We start from the raw sequence: 19427 nt of genomic DNA, 5'->3' as shown, positions 1-19427 counted from the left end.
TCTTAGAGTGTGGTCCCCGCTAGATAGGAAACACACATCTATAACAATACTAAAAGAAGGAAAACGATCGCCATAATTAAAACAAAAGTGTTGTTTTCTTATTGTGTCGTATTGAGGCCGACAGTTATCAAATTTCTTCGCCTTCGTTCGTCCAAGGAATACCGGGGCGGACAACCTACTAGCATTTTGTGTTCTTTTCTCTTATTTCTGCTTCATTTCACTTCATTGGCGTACACTCTAAAAACAGAACTTCACCGCATAGCACGCTGCGCGCCAACCATTGTCACGAATGATAGCGTTATCGCTGGTGATTGGAAGACAGAGGGGGCGTACGCTTTTTTGTGGCAATTTTCATATATCCAAATTGCGTATCCAGAAGGCGTGCGCCCCCCTCGATCTTCGAATCAGAAGCGATAACCCTATCATTCGTGGCAATGGTTGGCGCACAGCGTGCTATGCGGTGAAGTTCTGTTTTTAGAGTGTATACATCACGCAGCTACGGGTAGAAAAAGGTAGCATTGTCTTGAGTTTGAGAGACACACATGACGAAGGAGACAACGCAAGACTTGAGCCTTGCATTATCTTTCTCGTCTTGTGTGTTCCTCAAATTCAAGATGATGATGATGATGATGATGATGATTGGGATGTTTTGGCGCAACGACAACGCCAAAAAAATCCCAATCATCATCATCATCATCATCTTGAATTTGAGGAACACACAAGACGAGAAAGATAATACAAGGCTCAAGTCTTGCGTTGTCTTCTTCGTCATGTGTGTCTCTCAAACTCAAGACAATGTTATATACTTCATTCTATACAGTACACCAGCTCGCATGCACTAATTCTTGCTTTGCTTCTAATTTTCTCTTTGCTTCTTTCTTCTAATTTGCTCATCAGTTACGAGCGTCGTGACATCCATGTCGAAGGAATATATATTAATATTTATTTACTTTTATTATTTTTTAAACTCAATTGGTACTATGGGTGCAGGTACCCGCCTTCCTCTCATTCTGACATCAGTGACATTGTATACTGACTTCCAGCGCGTGAATGAGATTTCTACCATTTTGATTCGTTTCATTTTCTTGCCCCTTACGTTTTAAGATTTCTTTTTCTTTCATATTATCTATTCCCGTATATATAAAGAAGCGCCTCTACCATAAAAAGGGACACACGTACTAATCACATGAACGACCGATAAAGAAAATAGCGCCTAGAAATAAAACATTGAGATGGCACCTGTACACTTTCACAAACCCGTCCGCGTATTCTCCTCATCCTCACCCCTCTAAACGCTTCTTCACACAATTTCACAAAGAAAGTCGGACGTGTCATTATTCAAGGGCAAATTCATACAGGTCACGTGTGCAAGATATCGAAGCGGAGAATCAGGGAAGGATAACGGACGTACTTTGGTTACCATTTCCATTTTCGATACTGCTGTATTTTCGTTTCCGTTATCCGTTTCTGATAACCGGCCTTTCAATTTCGTTTCTGTTACGTTTCCTTTACTGTTTTCGGTAATGGAACGTTACGGGGCTGCGGCATGACAGCCTGTCCGGTTTTGCAAAAGTGCTGCTTCGGTGTCATGCGTACACACTCTACAAGTAATTTTACGTCGTTGGGTTGCGCGCATCTTGCAAGATAAAAAAATAATAATAAAAGTAGGAACATGTCTTCAGTCACTCGGAGTCCAGCAACACAAGACGGGCGTAACCTTCATCCAACGTCGCATTCATAAGTGAACGCTCTCAGTAGTAAATAACACTGCCATGGCCACGGTGAAATGAAAAAAAAAAAAAAAGAAAACTACAAAATAAGTAACTAAAAATCGTAGTGCCTGCTCCTCGTGCTATGGTGGAGTATGGTGTTGATGCCATGAGTTATGAGGGCTGGGACGAGGTAAGCGACGGAGGCACCCTCGAGATCCAGTATTGCGCGCTTTCGTGTAGTATTTAGAGCATTACAGGGAATGAAGTCATCAAAATGAAAAGTCACTCAAATGTCATCGCGCAACAGGAATAGCCATTACCCGAATTCAATACCGGACGATAAATTCGTTTCCGTTTCTCTTTCCGGTAATGGAGGGCCGTGGTATGCGTTTCCGTTTCCGTTATCGTTACCATCTCCAATTTCGGTAATATACTGTTTCTGTTTCCGTCACAATTACCGTTACCATTCCCTGGCGGAGATGCTGCGTTATTGTCAGTTTCTTTTCTGAGTTCCTCTGTCTCGAGCTAAACATGGGGCCAAACATCTATACTTTGGAAACTAAAGGGGAACGACACTGGACACAAGGACAGATAACACAACCTGGTTTTGCCGCCTTTTTGGTCCCTCCTTTTTTTTTTTTTTTTTGTCAGTGCCTCTCGGTTTTCCTACATCAAGTACCAGCTTGCCTGCACCCTATCTCTACTCTCAATAACAGAGAGATCATTTTATTTTCTAAGACGGGAATACTTGTGTTTTAAACTGCGCCATATTACATTCGTTTGGGGAACAGTTTTTGCTTGGATGGATCCAAACTTTTCTCTAATGTTTGCCGCGGGCTCCATACGGACACACTCCGATTTTCGTCGGATAAGTGAACTATATATGTTAGCAGTTCAACATGCGACGAAGCAAAACGCAGAAATTAGATCGATGTTTAGGCGAAGCAACCGTAGAATGACAAACAGCATTACAACATTACAAGGTGAATGTTACACATCTTGTTCATATATGAGCCTTCGGAAAGAGGTCATTGCACACAGGAGCACACATACACGTACAGAGAGAAACCAAGGCATGTGCCTATAAAGCGTCTACATTCGAACGTGGTCAGGGTCCGCGGACATCGGACGCTTACGTATACGTATAGGCGTGGATGAAAATAACCATAACAGCGCTTTTGAATCCGGGTCAGCGTTATTCAGCGTAGCGTCACATTGTTTTTACACGGAGGCTTGCATGGTGAACTTCGAAAATTTGTGTGCGGCGAAAACCGACAGGTCACGCAGTTTTCAGCCGAAGGTCGAAGCCACAGTTGCCAGAATACAGGGTTCGCCAAGATAAACTTCGGGGTTTGTAACAGAGATAAAACCAAGAGAAACAGATTCGGGAAGCCAAATGAGATGTTAGAGGATGTATTACCAAAATTTTATGTCGATACTGCAAACTTCGTCCGTTTCTCTGCGGATAAATCGTGAAAATTACAAAAGAAAACGCCGTTGCCTAACATTTGCAATTGACTATATACCTGTGTTTCAGCTCCTTCCGTTAGAAGGCGACACGGTCGAACGCGGCATTGCAGACGGCTTCGCACAGTTGTCCTCTGCATTCAGTTTCACTTGTTCACTTGGTTTCGATTGGTTTCGATATCGTCTGCAATGCCGCGTTCGACCGTTTCGCCATCTGACGGAGGGAGCTAAAACACAGGTATAGCCGATTGAAAATGTACTTCGTAATCCTTCTTTAAAAGCATCGCCGGTTCGTGTCGACCGACACCAGAGCATAATGGCCGCATGTAAGACAACGAATGCGACCAACAGCGTATAGCCACAGAAGTTCACTTTCATACACTCATGTCGCATACAAGTTTGAAAAATTGGGAGCACACTTACGTTTCGAAGTATAGAAGGATAATGCATCTGAAATATAGGAAAACGCACATAATCAGTATAGGCTACACTGTCAGTCATGTACTAAGCGCAAAGTTAGCGAGTAAATTCTTCAGGGAGAGTACATTGGAAATGAAAAACGGAAACATAACGCACACTCTTAGCAAAATAGTCAAGAAAACAAAACAAAGTTTCGACCTCTCTTGACGCAAAAAAAAAAAAAAGAAAACTGTACCATCAAGTACGCTATAAATGGTACACTCTAAAAACAGAGGTGGTGGTGATGGCGAAAGGGCTTGCCGTTGTCGGCCTCACGTATGTGGGCAACGTCACCACTGACGCCCTGGGGAAATACGCGTCCTGGGCCGACTTCTAGGGGAACTGTGCCGACATATGTCTGAAAGCGTCTGAGGAAAACCCAGGGAAAACCCCAGACAGCACAGCCGGCTCCGGGATTCGAACCCGGGTACCTCCCACTCTAAAAACATAACTTCACCGCATAGCACGTAGTGCGCCAATCATTGCCGCGAATGATAGGGTTATCGCTTTTGATTCGAGGAGAGACGGAGGCGTACGCCTTTTTGTGGCAATTACCATATATCCAAATTGCCACAAAAAAGCGTAAGCCCCCTCCCCCTCTCCTTTGATCAGAAGCGATAACCCTGGCATTCGGGGCAATGGTTGGCGCACAGCGTGTTATGCGGGGAAGCTCTGTTGTTAGAGTGTATAGTATCTATAAAGTCCTTTTAGCCTGTGTTCAAAACAATTGTACGACACCGATACGCACAGCTGTTAAGCGCATACGAAAAACGGCAGTATTTACCAGCACCAATATTTCGCATTTCACCTCGCTCTGGCTCTTGAGCCTTAAAAATGCCCCTTAGTCGGGTTTTACATCCCTTTTACTCCCTGAAACGGACTCCGGCTCCGCTGCAAAATGCTCTTCCCGTCAATTGTATCTTTATAGGTTACAAATGCCAAACATGAACATGAAATTTATGAGGTAAAAAGAAGCCGAAGCTCTTTGGCTGCACGTAATGTACGAGTTTGCAAGTCAAACGTCGCCGTACCAGCACTGGACAGCTGTTCAGGGCTATATGATCAGCAGTTCATTACGTGCGAAAGAGAAGAGCTTCGGCGTCTTTGTACCCAATATACTTCACTGCATGGCTTTGAACTGGGTTTTGGTGAGGCTCTCAGTTTGACGGAGCGCGTTCTACGTGACCTTTTGACTTCTCCCATCACCCAAACGTTGCCACTGCTGATGGCGACCGAATGAGGCCAAAACACCTTTCCACGTTTCAGGTGCAATGCCCTCATATGGTTTTTTGTATCTTCTCCATGCAGGGGCGAATCGAGGGGGTTCCGGATGTCCTGACAACCCCCTCAATTTCCGTCAATTCTGAATTCATCTCGTAATATCCATCACACTCATAACGATGACGATATTATAAGTTTGCACCTTCCGACATATTCTCGGAACATCGTACAAAATGCCTATTATCTGAGGTCGCTTGGACGCATGCCCTCTCTCGGTTTGTCTGCTATTGTGAAGGGGTACATTGTGAAGCGGCACATTTCGTCAGTGGCGATATGAGCTGGATGGCTTGCTCGTATAGGTCACCTATCGATGACTCCACTCGTATACAAGTATAGTTGCAGATTGCCCGCAACCAAATTTCACGCATTCATGAATAAAGGTCAATGTTGTGCATGGTCATTTTGCGAAGTTCAAAACACTGGACACAAAATTTCACGCGTGAGAGCAGACTGCAAATTGTCACACGCTATAGGATAGAGAAGTCAAAATAAGCGGACTATAGTAACCAAAGAAAATCAGCATCCTGTTTCGCTTTCACGCTAACATCCATTGCACACAAGTGTGCGCCATGTCAAAACAGTGACAGGATTGGGGGCTTCAATGCTTTCCAGAACAAAGAACCGGTGCTATTGTCTGGTTTACCAAGTATGTTCCATTCCATGGCCCTTTGCAATCATAAAGACATGTTTACAATGTAGGACGAAGAAACAAAATGCAAGCAAAACGGTTGCGGTATAGTTGTTGGTAACATTTCCGTTAGTCTGGAGACATATGCAAAAAGGACAGACATGTTTTGTTTCCGCGCGTTCCTGTCTCCCTTTCTGCGTATATCTCGCCAAGGCTCAGGGAAACGTTACCCGCAACCAGGGTTGTTTGGATTTAATCCACATGAATTTTATCCGGTGGATTATTTTTTAATTTTATCCATATAATTTTATCCGGATCTTTTAGAGATTTTCTCCAGATGTAATGTGAAAGAAAATCTGAATTCAACGTCACACGGAACACTCCCGGTTTATTTTCTTGTAGTGTTAGCTGTTTGCAAAAGCTCAGGTAGGCGCAACATTAGCGTTTAACATTGTTAACTTTGTATATAACTTTTTAACTTATAACTTTCAGATTTAACTTTTCCCCGCTTTCTTATACTTCTGCCCATTCAAGGAGAGACTTTCTTCCGCTTTCTGGAGGCAGTGTAACTGAAGTGCGCCGAAACACGACAGCTAATCCAGGCGTGTGGCATCCACACCGTTCAATCACGCGTGCATGGAAAACAGTAGAAACTGATATAATGTTGCTGAGACAGGCAGTTGCGTAAACAGAAACTATGAGAGGTCACCCGAAATCAAGAACAGCGAAGCACATTTGTTTTTACTCTGTGTCACACATCTAGCCTCGTATATATTCTCCAAAAATATCCTGGTTTTATTCAAAAAAGTCCACTGGAGAGGATCTTTTTAAACATATCGGGATTTTTCTTCAACCCTGCACGCATATACCCACGCAGTGTTACATCATTTGGCATTACTACTGCACATTGTAGTTTTCCTATTGTATTTACGCTGCCTGGTGCATTCAACTTACACCACGGTACCAGAAGAAAGAAGTAGATACAAAGACCGCACCTCATCGGCTACGGAGCATATACCTAAACAGGAAAAGCTTCACCATTTAACAAAGCTCAAGGCGGACCTTCCTGCACGGACTGACACTGATTTCGGCTTCTGAGGTGGCGTACGCCTTTCTGCGACTCTTAACAAAAACGAAAAGTGTCCCAAAACAAAACCCTTTGGACAGATCAACAGAGAGGACAGTATAATTCTTTACGATGGTTGATCTCGAACGGGCCTTGCGGTGCGGTAGTGTTTTTACAGTGCGCATATGGAGATGGTCGGACTTATTTTACGGCGTCAACAATGAGAATTTAGCCGAGGCAGGTTGTACAAATCACGGCCTACCGGATTATAACGACCACGCCATACGGACCCCTTTCCAGCGCCGCATTTGGAAGCTAGCGCTGGCGCTACTCATCGGCCCGGTTATTGCTTCCTCAATTTCTGCAATACTTCTTTGTTGTTCGTTACCAATTCTTGTGTCCGTGCATTTTTTGCCATCGTTGTCAACATATTTCGCGGAGAAATGATGATCGCAAAATTCGCGTAACTCACAACGCTCACCGCAGATAACGCGCATCTCGAGACTTAGCGGCAAAAACTAACAGGCAGGCAAAACATAACAGGTAAAAACTCGGCCAGTCGATCTGAGCTTATAGGCTCCGAAAATAGGGAAGCATCACGTTGGGATGAATGTCATGTGATTTTAATTGAGATGAATGACCACGTGATCATAATTCGTGATAATCCGTGACATTACGTCACAAGCCAAGTATGATCATCTGGGCGACATCGCAGCTTATCCTGCGCCAAGATCTCAGCACATATATGACATCAGCGGTATTGATAACGTCCATCGCGGAAGATTGCGCATATTTAAGCAACTTGTATACCCAGCACCAGGTTACCGGCGTCCTCGACCGGGTTCGAACCCGCAATTAACCCGTGAATCGAAGCTTGCTGCCGCGGCAGGAGATATATATACGCGCAGGAATATAGCCCTGAGGTCGAATTCCGCATTCTAACGCGGACGTTATTTACGGTACTTCTACAGTGGTTGCATATTTCCAGTGAACGTAAATAAAAAGAAAGCAACTCAGACACAGAGACGCTTTCGTGTGTGAAGGGGAGGGTATATAGAAGACGTCCGTTTCCGTGCGATTAAACTTGCATCGAATGGCGGCCCTCTGTTGCTCGGCAAGGAATCCAGGCTGAGGAGAAACAACGCGTCGATCGATGGCGTCAGATAGAAGGGGCGGCGAAACATAGAGGCAGTTGTGTGTATATCTCTGTATACTTATACGCATCCATAGATTGTGACCACTTACTCGAGACGTTTAGGGTAACTGATACTCTGGAGTATATTACATATTCCTATATCTTTGAAAATGAGGTTTCAGTTCCAATGGCTAGCTGTTGTGAGGGCCGACAGCAGTTCGCGGGGAGGGTTATAGATATAGGGTTTCGCGTTCTGGGTTTTAATCGAAAAGCACCGAATACAAAGGGACACTCCAGGACATGAGAGAGAGAAACTGTTGCACAAGCCCACACTCTTCAAAATGAACTTCACCGCATAGCACGCTCTTAGCCAACCGTCACGTCGATTGATATCGTTATCTGCCCTGATTTGTTGAAAACGGGAGGCGTACGCCTTTTTTGTGACACTTATGCTGTTCATAATTGTCAGAAAAAAGGCGTACGCCTCCCGTTTTCAACAAATCAAGTCAGATAACGATATCATTCGAGACGCAGGTTGGCTAGGAACGTGCTATGAGGTGAAGTTCATTTTTAAGAGTGCAGCAAATTTTTCATGGAGATCAGAAAACCGTACAGAAATACGATGGTTGTTACAAATATCCGTTTACCTTTTTCGCTAACCGTAAAACGCCACCGCAGCGAACAACGCCGCAAGTTGAATGAGCGACGTGCGGAAATTACGTAGTGATTTCTAGTTGACGATAACTGTCGGGTAAACTATGTACACGCCAGGAAAAACATCGAAAAACGCCGTTTTCGTGAAAATCAATAAACATCGAACAACATACGCCGAATCGCCCAAAAATAAAAACCGAAAACACAGAAACCCTAGTTATACACTCTTAAAAATGAACTTCACGGCATAGCACGCTCCTAGCCAGCCATCATCTTGAATGATATCGTTATCTGCCATGATTTGTTGAAAACGGGAGGCGTACGCCATTTTTGTGACACTTATGCTGTTCATAATTGTCACAGAAAAGGCGTACGCCCCCCGTTTTCAACAAATCAGGGCAGATAACAATCATTCGATATCATATATCATTCATATATCAGATATCATTCCACATTATGGTTGGCTAGGAGCGTGCTATGAGGTGAGGTTCATTTTTAAGAGTGTAGAGCCCTAAAACACAGCTTCTTACCTACCTTATATACGTGTAACATCATTACGTGTAACCTCACGTGCAACATTACGGTACCATTATTATTATTATATATCAACCGTTCATTCTTTCCGCTGATTTGCTGTAAAACGGGGGGTGTACGCCTTTTTGTTGCGCTTATGGTGTTACGTGTATACTGCCACAAAAAGGCGTTATCACTCCACAAGTCAGGAGGGATAACGGTATCATTTTGTGCAGTGAGTGGCTTTCAACGTGTTATATGGTTCTGGTATACGCCCCGTTGCTTACGGAGACTTATAGCGGTCCTGTTGTAAAGCTGTTGTACAGGTCGTCAGTGGACGGGCACAGAATATGTATGGCTCTCTAACGCGCCCCAAGAGACGGACTGAAGTACGCGCAATTGAGCACTCCAAAAGCAGAACTTCACCACATAACACGACCTTAGCCAACCACGGTCCCGTCCTGCCCTCTGGTTGGTTACAAACGGGAGGTATACACATCTTTGCGACACATATGCATCATGTGAATTGTCGCAAAAAAGGCGTACGCCCACAAATCCACAAATCAGTAGTGATAACGGAATCATTCTGTGCAATGGTTGGCTTTTACGTGCTATGTGGTGAAGCTCTGCTGTAAGAGTGTACGACGGTATATGTTACTTCATGTTATGATGCAGACGCCATCTAATTTTCAAAGGCTGACCCGCGGGCTTGACGTCACTTCCCAACAATCCCGAACTTGTCGAAGTCTGCCGACATTTTTGTTACATGCGGTCCGCCGATCAATCAGTCGAAAAATCAATTTGAGGCGCGGCATGTGACGACCCGTTCCATCGCACGCAGGGGTTTATTAAAGTTCAGAATACACGTGCGTTGAGGAGAGAGAAGACGGCGTTCAAAAAGAAAAATACGACAGCAACACTAGGTGACGATTCATCCGTGGTTATTAGGTATCCGATATTAATAAAAGCAAACTGAAATCGACACTTATGAAAACGTAGAAGACAGCCGCATATTTCGGGGAATATCAACGAAAGATGGGAGAGAGCGAATGCAATGAACGCTGCTCTCACAAAACCATCGCTTATTTTTGTTACCACTCTACATCTTCACCAGCTGCGACAGCGGGTCAGGCAATCGTCATAATAATGAGACAATCATATACGTTGTAGGTTTTTACAAAATAAACAAAAGGGTGTTTAAGAAGAGTTTCGAGATGTTTTACATAAACTTTTAATCGAAACAACGTCGTCGGTGTAGCAGAGTTCGAGGTTCCTTTTTTTTTTTTTTGGTAACTTGTAACTTAACTTGGTACTTTTGCGCCGTGGTAACTTTCAGAGGAACTCGTTCCTTTTTCTGGTAACCTTGCCAAAGTACCTCAAGTTAAGTTCCAAGTTTTTTTAACTCGCTTTTCACTCACGTCCACACATTTTCTTGCTTTCTCTCCGATTCCTTCATTCCTTCATGGCATTTTTTTCTATAAAACGTGATATTCAATAAATGACAATGTTTTATTCAGGAAGTAGGAACCGCTGCCATTGAAATGAAGACCTCTACCAGAGAAACGTCATCATGACATTAGTAGACAGACTGAAACCGAAACAAAGCGGAAGGACGGCTGGGTTCCATGAACGGGCACTTGTGCGCTGCCTCCCATTGAAAGAGAAGCAGGACTGAGGGTCGCGTCCCTTTAAGGGACCGTATCGTAATCCCCTCAAGACCGTGACTTTCGGGCGCGACCTCGTTCACCTCTATAGCTTCGAGCGTACCTCAATTCTAACAAATTTGTGGCGCTGTCGAACACTATGACGCCATTTGTTTACGAACAGGGAGAGGTCTATTGTTGCACATAAACGAAAACGATCTAAGCGTGTTGCACTCCTCCGTAGCCAACTCAAGGTCTAACTCAACTGCTCACGCGCGCTGCACCTGCGTAATGCTATTTTGTGTCCGAAGTAACTTGGAAGTAACTCAGTAACTGCGAGTTACATTTCAGTCTGAAGGACTTCGTTATTAACTTAGTTACATTTTTCACACGGTAACTTAACTTGTAGCGAGTTCTTTTTGACGGGTAACTTCTCAATGTAATGGTCAGTAGCTCTTCGACATGATGAATTTTCTTCACGCTTATAGACCGAATGCGACCGAACATTCCGAACTTCCTTATACGACTTTTCTTAAAAGGTGGACTTCGCAACAAAATCACCACGAAGGTTGTGGTATATCCGGAACCTTAGGGATGTTAGGAACATGCGTACGAAATATATCTCGTAAAACTGCGCAGGGTTTGTTCAAACGAATTTATTACGAAGCGGTCAGTTCGCCTCTGTGAAGCGGCAGGGCACTGAACGCAATACACACTGCTGACGTCATCCGGCATACGGCGCAAGGGAGAATGCATGTTTCGGAGCGGACGACAATGCTGGGTGACGTCACGGTATAGCATGGAGCTCTGTTTTCTGCTCTTCGCATTTCGGTTTCGGTTCGCTATTGTCATCATTTATGAATTAATTACTCGCGTAAAATGGATGCTGAAAAGAAGCAGTACATCACCTAAGTAAACGAAGACCCGAATAAGTAAATAAGTTTAACCACTTAGATAAGGTACTGCTTCTTCTTCTTCTTTTTTTTCGTTTCAGCTGGGGTCCTGACGACGCCCCCCTCCCCAACTCCACCAAGGATGATGACATCACCCAGACTTGACACAGCATTCCTGGACTGGACCTATACTGGCAGCCACCAGGTGGCGGGGCCCCCCAGATTCTGACATCATTCTAGACACATGCAAAAGCTCCAAGCATTCATTGTCACCCCTTAGTCCTGACGAAGGCGGAGCTTCCGCCGCAACGTCGCCATGTCCTTTAAGTTTTCGCATATAAATAAATAACTTCACCCCTTTTTCTTACTTCCTATACCTTGGTTGTCTGTCTCTCGTCTCGTTTTTTTCTTCTTCTTTTTTCTTTTTTGTAGTGGAAGGATGTGGACAACAGATTTTAGGAAAGGTAGGAACGCTAGGCAGAAATTAAAAGTTAAATGAAAAAGGGTCGGCGTTTCGAGAGCGACATACACTGTCTTCATCAGGACAAAAAATGGACAGGGGGTTACACATTGCTTAAATAGGTTTGGTACGTGACTTAAATACGCTTGCTATTACGCTATATTACAAACTACAGTTAGGGTTACAGTGAATACAGTATACATCACCACTATACCGCGGGTGTCTCCGTTAAATCCCCGGGCTAAATAATTACGCGAACCGGTGCACTAATCGAAGAACTTTATCTTTTACCAGTATCTTGTCAATACCGCCTTCAAGCTGCGCACCGTGTGAATGAGCGGGAGGGGCTCATTATTTAAGTAAAAATTCGAATGAGTTTCGTGAAAAGCCCAACTTCTAAAGCAAGGCGCTGTCGTCATAAAAATCCAAAGGGGACTACCTCCATAGGTAGCTCTCCTGCTTGATGACAATACACATTAAAATAGATACTACCCGTTTTGGGAATTCAGTGGACACCTTTTAAAGAAAAATCTGCAAACCGAAGCGGGTCATTTCTTGCAGTAATTAATTGGTATCGCTCTACCTATTTTTGTCTCGCCTAGTCGCGGCGAAGCTCAAAACGACGTAATTCATTGGTGTAAGGACATGATTCATTGGAGGATAAGGGAGAGCAGTACACTACCTCAACTACACGCGGATGTTGGCCATGTCACGTCGAGACTGGGAGGTACCCGGGTTCGAATCCTGGTGCCGGCTGTGCTGTCTGGGGTTTTTCCTGGGTTTTCCTCAGACGCTTTCAGACATATGTCGGCACAGTTCCCTTAGAAGTCGGCCCAGGACGCACATTCCCCAGGGCGTGAGTCGTGACGTTGCCCACATATACGTGAGGCCGACAACGGCAAGCCCTATCACCACCACCACCACCACCACCACCACTACACGCGGAACATTATAGATGTGATACGAGAATGAAGTTAAAGTTATGTACGAACACAACAATTGAGCGGTCATCCACTGCTCAAAAAGGAAGATGAAGAGGAAGAAATAAACACGCATGAAACAAGCATCAATGAGCATAGAGAGCAAATTCTACTCTCTAAATTTTCCAGTTGCCATCGATTTAGTTTGTGTTGAGTATACAGCTTCTCTATTATACGTACGTACATAATAAACTTTCCCATAACAGCTCGATACGTGAAGCGGTTTCCATTCACTTTATTCATACATTTTGCAGTTATTGTTTTTGGACGCTGCTCGATATACACGATGGTACGCTAGTACACGGTAGCCTCAGTGTTTCTATCTTTTTATCACCCTCCCCCTTTTTTTTCTCACCAAGTCTCAACAAGTACCAGCAATGCTGCTGTTCAAATGTACACAACGATTCTTTTCTCTCTTTCTCTCTCTCTTTCTCTCTCTCTTTGTAATTAATTCACACCTGCATGGGCTTCATAGTGATTAAACCGGAATAAGAAAAAGGATCATGGTGTGCTGCCTAAGTTCTGAAAGTGCACCCTGCAAGAGAGAGAGACAGAACATTACTCTCTTTTACTCTTTTTTTTTTTTTGCTTCTTTTCTGTTTCGTTTTACCTTTCCCTTCTTTCCACTTACACTCCCTTTACAGGTCGTTCACTTTACATCACGGAAACTTTATTCAAATTAAAAAAATTTAAAAATTCACTTTACGGAAAAAAAAAGCAAAAGAAAAGACAGATTACAAGATTTCGAAGTTTTTCTTTTGTGTTTGGAGAAATGCATGACACTCGACCTATATATTTTCTGATGGATTATGCGCGCACACCGAAAATTGTTGGTCTATTTTATTATTGGTTTGGAAAGATTAGCAATGCATAACACGCACCACGGTCGTAAAAGCACCGGAAGTATACTGAGCAGAAACTCTACAGTATACATCGCTACCCCCTTATAGGTATGGTCTTACCGCATGACAGGCACTCTATACGTCGGAATTAATGGCCATAGTAATCGAAGCCCATGAGCTGATTATGGCAGCCGGTCACTTTTTATTTCAGCTATCACGTATACACAATGATTTCTTGGAGCCATCAAAAACTTGGACCCGAAAAATTCAGTGTGGCAACACACTTTCCGCTATATATAACCTTGTCTTCCCATTTGGCCTGACCCTATACTTGACTAATCCTCTTTAGCGGATTATCCACCCATCCCTTAGCGTGTTCACTCAACTCGAACGGCACGAAGTCCCAGGCAAGTCCAGTTTCACCTACTGATATTTCTCACGTGACGAAAGGGGGGCGGTTCCTTGGCACACTGCAAAATTTACTTGAGACATATCCCACCGCTTTAATCCTGTATCCTGGATTGAGGGGAAATAGGAGGTATAGTTAGCTCGAGCTTTTCCCAAAGACATTCATGGAGAAAGCATATGGCGTACGCTTTTCTGTGACCATGCACCACCGCAAATAAAACAGATGCAAAGCAATGCAAAATTTTCAACAAATTAGGTGACAGATGTGATTTGGGACGATGTCTGACTAATCGCCGAAACTTCTGTTTGGTAAGGTTGCAGCGCAACTGGTGAGGTGCTACTGATTATACGCATATACAAACACTTTACGCACCAGGTTTTTTAAACTCTCAATCTAGCTGAGTGAAGTATGCACTACCTGTAAATCTTAGCGCGTATTTTACACTCTATAAATTGAACTTCACCGCATAGCACGCTGTGCGCCAACCGTTGCCACGAAGGGTTATCGCTTCCCATTCGAAGAGTGAAGGAGGCGTACGCCTTTTTGTGGCAATTTGGGTATATGGTAATTGCCACAAAAAGGCGTACGCCTCCCTCTCTCCTCAAATCAAAAGCGATAACCCTATCATTCGTAGCAGTAATTGTTGGCGCAGAGCGTGCTATGCGGTGAAGTTCAGTTTTTAGAGTGTACGCCAACTATTGCCACGAATAACAGCGTTATCGCTTCTGATTCAAAGAGATAGGGGGCGTACGCCTTCTTGTCTCAATTATCGTATATCAAAATCAACACAAATAGGCGTACGCCCCCCTTCGAATCATTCCTGGTAATCACTCTTAAAAATGAACTTCACCGCATAGCACGCTCCTGGCCAACCATCATCTCGAATGATATCGTTATCTGCCGTGATTTGTTAAAAACGGGAGGCGTACGCCTTTTTTGTGACAATTATGAACAGCATAAGTGTCAGAGAAAGGCGTACGCCTCCCGTTTTCAGCAAATCAGGGCAGATAACGATATCATTCGAGATTATGGTTGGCTAGGAGCGTGCTAGGCGGTAAAGTTCATTTTTAAGAGTGATGGATGGCGCACAGCGTACCATGCCGTGGGAAGTTCTATATTTAGAGTTGACCATGTTCTGCGCTCTTAAAAAAGAACTTCACCTCATAGCACGCTCCTATACGACCGTCGTCCATAATGACGCCGTTTTTCTTTTCCTGGTTCGTTGAAAACCTTTTTGGGACACTTATATACGTTGTGATAATTATATAGCTACAATAATTGTCATAAAAAGGCGTACGCTCCGTACTTTCCACAAATCAGGAGCGATAACGGTATCATTCTGTGGAATGATTTGACTTCACCGTGCTATGTGGTGAGGTTCTGCTTTAATAGGCCAACAGGCCATAGTGAGGCCAGCAACGGCAAGCCGTTCTTCGTCACCACCACCTGCACCACCTGTTTTAATGGTGTCGATTAAGCTGTGGGGGAGGGGGGACACCCATTTCTTACTTACTCCTTAAAAGAAAGCTTCACCACGTAGCACGCTGAAGTCCAACCGCTGTGCAGGATGATATCGCTATCATTCTTGATTTGTGGAAAGCTCGGGGGCGGACACCTTTTTGTGACAAATAATATTTCCGCATAAGTGGCACAAAAAGGAGTACGTCTCCCGTTTTCAACAAATCAGGGGAGATAACGATGCATTCCTTCTTACCGGACGCATCAACTTCGCTGTATCGTTCATAAATTTTACGGATTTACAACTTATGACGCAATTAACACGATTGAGAGCGCCCAGTTATTAAAACGAAACTTTACTCCGTCTCACGTTGAAGGACGATTAACGAAACTGCGTAAGTGTCACAAAAAGGCGTATACCTCCCGTTTTCAACAAATCAGTGAAGATAATGGCTAGGAGCGTGTCATACAATGGAGTTGTCATATAGGAGTCCAGAAAACTGCCCATATGTGTTGTTGTCAACAAACGGACAGGGTGAGACGTCATCCAAGATGTTTCGCTACTCCGACATCACCGCGGACGGCTCGGAATATAGCCGTTGAACAAATTGAAGCGCATTCCAAAAGCCTAGATATCCTTCCGCAAGCTTAATCTCCTGGTTACGACGACTGTAAACAGATATCTAAATTAAGAAAATGAGAGAGGGAAGCGCGTTGACCGTATACGCGTAACGAAAACGAAAGTAGGGAATATACTGTATATTTAAACGATAAGTTTTGCACGTACATATCAAACCAGTATAGCCAACTAACCGCACCTTTAATGTATCAAATCGCACCCGCTTCATAATGTTACATGTGTCATCAGTTCCCTCAAGAGAGCATTTGGTGTGCCGTCGATCATCACTGGCATAACGCCTTCGCGCAAAAAAAAAAAAAAAAAAAGAAAGAAACGGGCCAATCTCGAAACACCTTGGTCTTGTCAGCCAACAATATTACGGCCGCTATATCGTGTCACGTGATTTATATTTGCGAGTCTTTAATTTTCGTGAATTTTAAGGACGCGCGAAAATTTCGAGCAAAGACCGACAGTTCAAAAACTATTCTGTAATCGCAAACGCGTATATTTTCACAGTTCGTTACACAGGTTAACAATAGGCATTTGAACTGTGCACTGACAGCCTGTGGGTTTGTCACGAAGTAACTAAGCCACTCCATGCAGCAGTGTTCTCATCCTAATTGGACAAGTTCTATACCGGTTTCGCAAAAAATTGGGGCCGCGGAGTTTTTGACATTGTTATAAACCGCAACCATGTAGTATGCTAGTAACCATGCAACAGAAGTAAACTTGTTGCGAAGTTGCAAAGACACTAAAACAGCAGGCTCCTTTTATAAGAGCATAGCCCAACCTTGCATTCGGCGCACGAAACACGTATATATAGAGATGCACTTGATTACCCAGACAAACCATTCTGTGCCGATAGTATTCAGTTGCGCTTTCCAGCATAATGTTATAGAATCTAGAAATCGATATAGGCTGAATTCATGGCTCGCGTTATTCGGCATTTAAACGGAAGACATTTACTCTAAGAAACGAGTTTCTTGAAATATAATCATTGCCCATTCATTGTATATACAAAAAGCGTGGAACGTCCAGTAACCCCATGACTGCAAGCGCATATCATATACACGTACCGACAAACTCTTTACTTTCAATAGGCGCAGTACATACTGGAGAAAAGAGAGGAAAAAAAAAACCTTCTCTCTCCCAGCGCGAAGCTTATACTTAAGCCGGATTTCCACAAAGGCGGGCCGGGATTAAGTCGGGGGGCTTAACCCTAACTCACCTCGCTTCTTGGGATCCACTACGTCGTGATGCAGGGCGCCGGCCGCCGAACACGACGACTCGAGAGAGACCCGCGAGTTGAGGGCTCCGCTCAGGTGGTGTCCCATCGGATGGTGCATCGCGACCGGAGGTGCTAACGTCGCCAGCGTCATAGACGTCGTGTCCGCGGGCCCCACACCCGCCACCAAGTCTTGCAAGCACAGAGGGTCGCTGAGGGAGTCCATTCTTGGTCGCCCGCTTCCAAAAAGGGGGATTTACACGCACCGCATCTCGCCCGGATCACTCGATCGCGCTCTGCTGGCGGCATTAGCTTCGCATGCGGACTGTCCCCGCCTCCTCGGGGCTCCGTCCCTCGCGATTCGTTGACGAAAGCACCTCCTGTGTGCGCGCGTGTCTCCGCCCACAGTGCGCGCGCGCGTGCGGCGCGAGGGAGGGGCGCGCGCGAGCGCTGGGAAACGGGGAGGGAAAGGCTGCGGAGGGGAGAAACAAACCGTTATTTTTTTTTCTCTCTCTCCCTCTCTCCTTTTATCTCGCGAGTCATTCGTTTTGGCAACACTGTGCGGCCGAGAAAGAGAGACAGGGACTTTTTGTTGTGTATTACGTACCTTGTTTCAGTTCCCGTTTGCTGCTCTGTGAGGAGATGGGGAAGAGAGTGTGTGTGTGTGTGCAGGTGTGTGTGTGTGCTGGTTGTTGTGAGGAGATTGCGTTGTGCGGAGAGATTACTATTATTTTGGTCGCATGGCGTAGTGGTGGTGGATCGGGTATATAGCTGCGTGGAAGATGAGATTGGAGCCGATCTTCGTTGTTTGCCGTCGGTGGTGATTGCGGACGGTTTGAAGTGCGTCGAGTGATACGTGTGAATGTCGTCGTGGCTGCTATTGTTTTTTTAAAAAACGAAGTCAATGCAGACAAAAAACAAAGCAAATTTTCTCGCTCATTTGATGGACAGGTGGGAAGTGGACAGACCATAACAAGGAGCAAACGATGAAATCTCCGTCGTCACTGCTCACCAGAAAAAGGCCAAGAAGACTGTCTACTATACATCACATTATTGATGTTACCGACATTCTGAGTGGTCCATTAAAGCATCGCAGTTTAATCTCGATTCGAGCGCATCTTCTTGACGGAGCACGTGATACAGTATGGTCCGTCCATATTTTGGAAGTAAAATGGAGGATGTGCAACACGTATCATATACATTCTGAAAACAGAACTTTAACGGATACCACGCTTCTAGGAGCCACTTACATCAACCTGAAGATATACTGCTTCGCTTGCATTTGTTGGAACCGTAACGGGTACGCCCGTTTGGGACGCATATGCGGCTGCGTTAATTGTCACAAAAAGGTGTGCACTCCGCGCCTTCCAGAAATCAGGAATGCTACAGGCTAAGCTACCCTCGAAAAGAACTTCACGGCATAGCATTCACCCCTCATCATCCCGAATGGCATCGTCATGTCACCTGATTTGTTGAAAAAGGGAGAGGTATGCCTTTTTTTGACACCTACGCAGTTACGTTATTTGTCACAAAGAGGCGCACGCTCCGTGCTGTTCACAAATCAAGAGTGCCATCTCTGCCATTCTTTGCAATATCTTATTCAGCGTGTCTTGTGGTGAGGTACTTTCTGGACACTCCTTAAAAGAGAACTTCATACACGCTGCGGGCCAACCATTACACAGTATGATACTCTTATATCATCCCCGATTTGTGGGGCATCACGGGGCATAGCTACGCCTTTTAGCGACACGTGTGTAGTTACGATAATTGTCATAAAAGGTGCAGGCTACTCGTTTTCAACAAATCAGGGAAGAGAATGGTGGCATTCGGGATGACGGTTGCCACACACGTAAAAATTAACTTCACCACATAGCACGCTCCCAGCCAGCCGTTGTCCCGAATGACACTGTTCTTTTCCCTAATCTGTTGAAAACGGGTGGGTGGGGGGGGCGTAAGCCATTTTTGTGACATTATATAGTTCAT

The 19427-nt window shown here is 44.6% G+C and overlaps 1 protein-coding gene across 1 annotated transcript in view; it reads right to left on the bottom strand.

Annotated features, from left to right (window-relative positions):
- LOC135368102 (pituitary homeobox x-like) overlaps positions 1–17834 on the bottom strand; it is a 100067-nt gene extending 82233 nt beyond the window's left edge. The window contains exons 1-2 of the mRNA XM_064601178.1: positions 17448–17834; positions 3603–3629 (exon numbers count right to left, since the gene is read on the bottom strand). Coding sequence (XP_064457248.1) covers positions 3603–3629; positions 17448–17670 — 250 coding nt within the window. The 5' untranslated portion in view covers positions 17671–17834. The remainder of the gene's footprint in view (positions 1–3602; positions 3630–17447) is intronic.
- Positions 17835–19427: the final 1593 nt, after the last annotated feature.

Source organism: Ornithodoros turicata, chromosome 9 (genome assembly GCF_037126465.1).
Source record: "Ornithodoros turicata isolate Travis chromosome 9, ASM3712646v1, whole genome shotgun sequence".
Lineage (NCBI taxonomy): Eukaryota > Metazoa > Arthropoda > Arachnida > Ixodida > Argasidae > Ornithodoros > Ornithodoros turicata.
The sequence above is the reverse complement of the archived record's forward strand: the minus strand, read 5'-3'. Positions and strand labels throughout refer to the sequence as shown.